The 6,946-nt window shown below is 45.0% G+C and overlaps 1 protein-coding gene across 1 annotated transcript in view; it reads right to left on the bottom strand.

The window, feature by feature from the left end:
• TNFAIP2 (tumor necrosis factor, alpha-induced protein 2) overlaps positions 1 to 1,629 on the bottom strand; it is a gene marked incomplete at its 3' end in the record, with an annotated part of 8,188 nt that extends 6,559 nt beyond the window's left edge. Inside the window, exon 1 of the mRNA XM_009081482.1 lies at positions 1,293 to 1,629. Coding sequence (XP_009079730.1) covers positions 1,293 to 1,629 — 337 coding nt within the window. The remainder of the gene's footprint in view (positions 1 to 1,292) is intronic.
• Between the last annotated feature and the right edge of the window lie 5,317 nt (positions 1,630 to 6,946).

A 6,946-nucleotide genomic window follows, 5' to 3' on the forward strand; every position in this document is an offset into this window, starting at 1 on the left:
TGGTTGGACTTGATGATCTTTGAGGTCTCCTCCAACCTTGATGGTTCTATGATTCTACAGTTTTAACTATCTTGAACTGACAGCCAACTATCTGAACTACAGCCAGTCACTTGACACAGTGCAATCTGGGAAATTATTAGTTAAACTGAAGAAGTTATATCCCAAAACAAGTTTTGTTAGGTGTGTAGTGTTGCATGGAGGATCCTGGGTGGAGAAATCTTCCATTATCCATGAAACTCATCTTAATTCATATTGTCCTTAGAGACTTGGACACAAAAGCTGGGAGTGCCCCATTGATATCTGCTGATTACACAAAGACATATGGAAACTGAGGCTCAGTGTATTTTTCAGGAACAATGGGATCACTTGAACAGTAAATGGGCTGAAATTTAATAGCACGAACTACAAGAGGCACAAAAGGTCTGTTTTCAGCAGCACATTCAAAGCCAAGCAGGAAAACCACCCGTTAGGGGAAACATTTGTCACACGGAGAAGGAGATGCCAATTAGACAGGTAAAGGCTTGTCTGGAAGTGAGATAATTTGTACTAAAACAATGAGTCTTTGTAAGAGCCCCTGGTAAAGGAGGTAGGGCTACAAAGTTAACCTATTTTAAGGTACAGCTGGCTAAGTTTATGAATAAGGCAACAAGGTAGGTCATGTGAGGTGACAAGTGATCCTTGGAAGTGCCAAGGGCTCTTTCCTCTGCAGTTCTGGGTTTCTCTGACGAGGTATTTCTCTACCTCTCTAAGCACCATGCAAGGCCTGTGGCTGGAGAAGCTGTATGTTCATACATATATCAGCTCCGGGAAAGACCTTTGTGTGTCCCTCACTGCTGTTCCTGGGGGAAGAGGAGATTGGGATGGCAGAGGATTTGGAACTAGGTGATCTCTAAGGTCCCTTCCAAGCCAAACTACTCTGGTTTCATGGAGGAACAGAGCTGAGAGGTATGCCTTGGTTTCTTGCCCACCCACAGATCTCTGTGCCCCCATGAGAGGTAGAAATAAGTTTTGTTTTGGACAGTAAACCTGCAAACTGGCAGTTCCTCAAAGAGTGTGCTCTTGGTACGAAATGACTAGGACCTGAGGTCATGTCTCACTCAGTCCATGTTTCCCCAGGCTTCTTGCAAAAGTCTCTTCAATCTGTCATGCCCTTGTTTCTCAAGGGGACAATTCTCCACCCCATGCAGTCCCTGTAGAGGTAACTGTGGCCATGAAGTAGTGCAAGGAGTGCAGTCCCTCTAGAGGTTAACTGTGGCCATGAAGTAGTGCAAGGAGGATGGAGGAGCACTTACCACTGGGTGGCTTGGTCTTTATCATTTTCTTAAATGCACCTGCAATGATTCTCTTTATTTTCTTTCCTTTTTCAGGGCTGTCACCAGCAGAGATTAAGCTCTCATTGCTTGTGATGGAAGAGGCACGTGAAGCTCTGCAAGCTGCCTCTGGCCTTTCATTCATCTTCTCCTGGTCCCTGGACCAGATTTCATCTACGGAAGGTTCAGGACAGGCAGGGACTTGCTCAGCTACTGATGCTGAAGGGTTTTCAAGCTGCCTGTTTGCACCACTGCAACCCTCTGATCCACCACGTATTCCAAAAGGACCACTTTGGAAAAAAGGTAACATTTTCATCATGTTCCTTCTACCTGTAGATTTCAGACAAAAAAATAATTGATCAGATTACATCAGTTAGCAAGAAAAATATCATGGAACTATGTGGCAAGATGTGTATGGGCAATGTAGGGAATGCTACAGCTGTTCATCTATGATGCGACAGATGTAGCATCAGCGTGCAGCCCAGAAACCAACTACATCCTGAGCTGCATCCAAAGGAATGTGGTCAGCAGGTCAAGGGAGGTGATTCTCCCCCTCTGCTGTCATGAGACCCAACCAGTGCAGTCCTGGTGCCCTCAACATAAGGAGGTCATGGAACTATTGGAACAAGTCAAGAAGAGGCTGTTGAAGTTGATAAGAGGACTGGAGCACCTCCCCCATGAGGACAGGCTGAGGAGGTTGGGGCTATTCAGCCTGGAGAAGAGAAGACTGTGTGGAGACCTCATAGTAACTTTTCAATATCTGAAGGGGCCTACAAGGGAGCCAGAGAGGGACACTTTATTAGGAACTGCAATGATAGTACAAGGGGTAATGGGTTCAAACTGAAGAAGGGGAAGTTTAGGTTAGATATTAGAAAAAGGTTTTTTACTATAAGGGTGGTGAGACACTGGAAAGGTTGCCCAGAGAGTTTGTGCACTCCCCATCCCTGGAGGTGTCCAAGACCAGACTGGATGAGGCTCCGACCAACTTGGTTTAGTGGAAGGTGTTCCTGATCTCTAAGGTCCATTCCAACCCCTATGTTGAATGCTTTGCAACTATAGATGTGAGCATGGATGCTCCACGTGAATGATGTGAGTGGGTGGGACAAGTTCCTGTGCCTATTCAAAGCAACCACTAAACTCCCAAACTGTTGCATGGCATCAGAACAATTCCCACCTTCCTCAGGGCATTTTTTTGCTGATCTCTGTTCAAGGGAAACAGGAACAAGGCACAGGATCAGGGTGGTTTAGCCTTGTTTAAACACACACTGTCCTGCGACAGACCTTCTCTACCACCAACACTCCTGCTCTACAAATAATTAACAGCAGGAACTTGTTATTGTCACAACAGCTTTTCAGAATTCGGAGTTACGTTCCTCTATAATGTAATATATTGCTAAATATTTATTTGCATAATTAAACATTTTTAGGATGATAAGAATGATGTAATTATTGTAAATAAATGGAGTGACTCATAGTTTCCAAAACTTATTCTAACAACACTTTATTTAAAGTGACTTTCTAAAGAGACCAGAGCGCTTCTGTATGAAGTACTCTTAGGCAAGTTTTGGCTTACTTGTACTGATTAAGAGGAATTAGGCTTTAAATGAGGAAAGAATTTGCTGCAGTTACAAGGCCACAGTGTGGTGACCTCCAAATCCCTTGTGGAGTTCATGCTGTTGATATGTATCGCACTGATACAAACCATGATACTTATTTCTGCACAAAATGGTTGGAAGATTGTGGCTTTTTGTTTTAATTGTGTTTCCTCCGGCTGGTTCCTGGAAGCTTGGAGAGCTTTGAAGCTCCAAGCTAGTGGTAGCAGCTGGGTGGCACAGAGGGCAGTCAGAGCCTGGCATTGCTGAGAGCTTTCATAGAATCATAGAATAAAGCAGGTTGGAAGACACCTCCAAGATCATCAAGTCCAACCCTACTGTGGTCACTAGGCCATGGCACTAAGTGCCACATCCAGTCTCAGCTTGAAAACCTCCAGGGATGGCGAATCCACCACCTCCCCGGGCAGCACATTCCAATGCCTGATCACTCTCTCTGTAAAAAATCTCTTCCTATTATCCAACCTAACCCTCCCCTGGCAGAGCGTGAGTCTGTGCCCTCTTGTCCTGCTGCTGGTTGCCTGGGAGAAGAGACCAACCCCCACCTGACTCCAACCTCCTGTCAGGGAGTTGCAGAGGGTGATAAGGTCTCCCCTGAGCCTCCTCTTCTCCAGGCTGAACCCCCCCAGCTCCCTCAGCCTCTCCTCATGGCACTTGTGCTCCAGTCCCTTCACCAGCCTCGTTGCTCTTCTCTGGATCTGCTCCAGCACCTCAATATCCTTCCTGAACTGAGGGACCAGCCCTCTCCCTGCTCTGAATGCCAGGTCGTGTTGAGGATTAGCAATGCTGTTGCTTTTGAAACACAATGAAGATGAAAACTCATTCGGGAAGGAGAGAAAGGAGCGGTGTGTGTATCATCTGGCTGACTCTTCTTTAGCCAGGAAACCCCCTGCAGTTCACTCTGGCTATGCTAGTCAGGATGCCCCACTAGAATCCTAAAAATGGTGGAAAAATCAGCTCCTTTTTGTCACATTTCCATTGCAAAATTACATCCTGGTAACAGGGATGCCCTGTAAGTGAATTTTGTAGGGCTATTTTCCTAGCCTGCATTACCAAACACAACACTGTGTTTAGATTCATTTTGCCAAATCCCTTCCTTCCTGTTTGTTCAAGCACAGACTCAGCCAAGTCCTTTCTCTGTCCCCTATTATTTCAAACAAAGCATTTTTCCTCCCTTTTTTTTTGTTGTTTTCTAAACAAAGAAATTACCTCTCCCTTTCCAAAAACCTAAGGTGGCTGTCAGAGTCTTTCATTTGGATCGATGATGATCAGAAAGGTGGATTTCAAAACAGTTTTGGTTCTTCTTCAACACCAAGATGAATGCAATGTGTCTTTGAAAACTATTGAAGTCACTCTACATGTAGTAGAGTCCATAAAGGAATGATTAAACTGGTTAAAAGCTGAGTTTTTAACCTCTGCAGAACTTTGTCTTGGTAATGTTCTCAAAGAGACAACCTCAGGCATACAAGTAAAGCTGCAGTAGCTGCACTGTTCACTCACATTTGACCAGGTTGAACACTTGCCCAGAGGTTACTGGTTGGCCTGTGTTTGTCTCTGCAGCAGGAAATACCAGCAAACCCCAAGTACCACTTCTGCCTTGAAATGAAGCCTCATGTATGGCAAGTGGTACCAAAAACTCCCCCTCATCTCTTCTCTTTATTATTAGATAGCCAAACACATACTGTAAGAAACTCCTATAAGAAACTTCCTATACGAAACTTCCTTATAGAAAAACACCCTCACTTTCTACAACACTCAGCTAAGGAGATGGCACTGGTTACCTCTGGGGGCCACAGGCAGAAGATGCTGTGTTAGCTCTGCTCCTTCTGTCTCCATCAACATCTGCTCCTACCAAACTCTGGCTTGGATGGCCATGGGCTGCTCCTGTACACCTGTGTTCTGCTCACAAATCAAAGCTTGTTCAAACTCCAGCAGGCTCCTAATCTTTTTAGGATTCATTTCCCAGGCACAGAGCTCAAATTCAAGTCTTGGAAAATGTCATGCTTTAAGGTCAAGAGTTGACATTGTTCCCAATTTACTCTTAGTACTAATTTATTGTTATAAATCATCCTCATTATTGTTATATCCTCATTATTGTTATATGGCACTATGGTTTGTGCCAGGGGAGTCTTTAGCTCCAATTTCTTTTGACATAGTGTATTCAATTCAGATCATCCTCATTATTGTTATGTGGCACTATGGTTTGTGCCAGGAGAGTCTTCAGCTCCAATTACTTTTGACATAGTGTACTCAGCTTATGGTTCACAAGCAGAAGAGCAGCACAGCTCACACAATGGCACTATGGTTTGTGCCAGGGGAGTCTTTAGCTCCAATTACTTTTGACATAGTGTATTCAGCTTATGGTTCGCAAGCAGAAGAGCAGCACAGCTCACACAGCATCCTCTGCCACCCTGCACAAAGGCCCTGCTGCATGAGGACAGTGGTGCTGTCACTGCTGGTGTAGCTGGAGAGATCTGCATGGCGCTCACCATGGCATTACCTCCGAGCTGGAGCTTTTCTGGGGTGGCAGCAAGAGAGGAGGATACACTTGGAGCAGAGCCATGACCCAGAAAGACTCAGCACAGACCCTGGGCACAGTGCTTTCCCATTTTCTCCTTGTACTTCTCAAAGGAAACAGCTCTCACACAGCACACTCAGGAAAAAGTTCATTTGCAAGGGGTGGCTCATGTCGTGCCAGAGAGCACTCAAGGGAAGAGTGATTTACTAATCACCCCTATCCTGAATTTTTTTGCTGATCTTTTCCTTGGTTTCTTTTTTTTCCTGAGCTGCTGCCAGGATTAACAAGCATTTGTTCAGATTTTGGTCCTCTCCAGCTTGCTGACATCCTAGGTCAGAAGGATTTATATCTTGAGTGGAAATCCCCCACCATCCCACAGCCTCTCTGAAAACCAGAGTTATTTAGCAAAGTTTATTCTCGGTGTGTATCTTGAGTGGAAATCCCCCACTCTCCCACAGTCTCTCTGAAAACCAGGGTTATTTAGCAAAGTTTATTCTCGGTGTTTACATCAGCCATTTCTCCCCCAACCCATGGCCTGAGGAAGGGGGGTCACCCCTGCCCACACAAGAAAATTGCACTGAGTCAAATAATCATTTGAAGCAGTCAAGCAGTGCAGACAATTTGAGTTCAGAGTACCTCAGACCATGTGGTGACATCTAAACATGCTTCTAATTGAGTCTATGGAGATGCCAGACACAATCTTTGCAACCTGGGAGGTGGTGAGTATTTTCCTACAATTTTTGTTAGCTGGATTAAGTCCTGAATGGAGACACCATGAAGCTGGAGGCTCCCACTTGGCTCTGCTTGGGAAATCACAGTCCATAGATGAGCTGGGTGACCCACAGACCCACTATGACACTTTACTGTGCTGCTCACATCCACACTCCTGTCTGCAGACTCTGTGAGACACCCGCCACCCAATGTGGTCCAGCACCATCCTGATGATAGCCAAGCTCTGCTCGTAATGGAGTAAAAAACTAAGAGGAATCAAAACTTGTGTCTCCAATAAAGAACTAAGGCAGGAGCAGAATCTCTTCAGGGACTCAGCCCAGTGCTAGTCACTCTTATAGGGCTAGGGGTGATGGGGGATCCAAGAGATCCAGGGAAATGGAAGTGGCTGGCAGACAGAGGATCCCAGAGCATCTCACCTGGTGTGAGATGCTTTAAACCAGCATTAAACCTGTCTGGGGAACAGTGTGGACAGAGCTACAGAGTGCATCAGTCATTTTAAAATGGGAATTTGGTTTCCTTAAATTACTGAAGCACAACTGAAAACAGTCCTGTAAAATAGCATCTCCTGTTGTGAGTGAGAATTTTTCAAAGGGCAAAAGAGAAAAGAAAATGACACATATATATTGTTCTGGGGGAGCAGAGAAAATGCACTGTAATATGCTCTTTTTTCTTCTTGCTTCAAATCTGGGCAGCATCATTTTAAACTCCTGCTGCTGAAAGAGAAACCAGCTGCTACTGTTTAGAATTTTGTTTTCATACTACTGTTTCCAAAGCCA

The sequence above is a fragment of the Acanthisitta chloris genome, unplaced genomic scaffold (assembly GCF_000695815.1).
Source record: "Acanthisitta chloris isolate BGI_N310 unplaced genomic scaffold, ASM69581v1 scaffold3629, whole genome shotgun sequence".
Lineage (NCBI taxonomy): Eukaryota > Metazoa > Chordata > Aves > Passeriformes > Acanthisittidae > Acanthisitta > Acanthisitta chloris.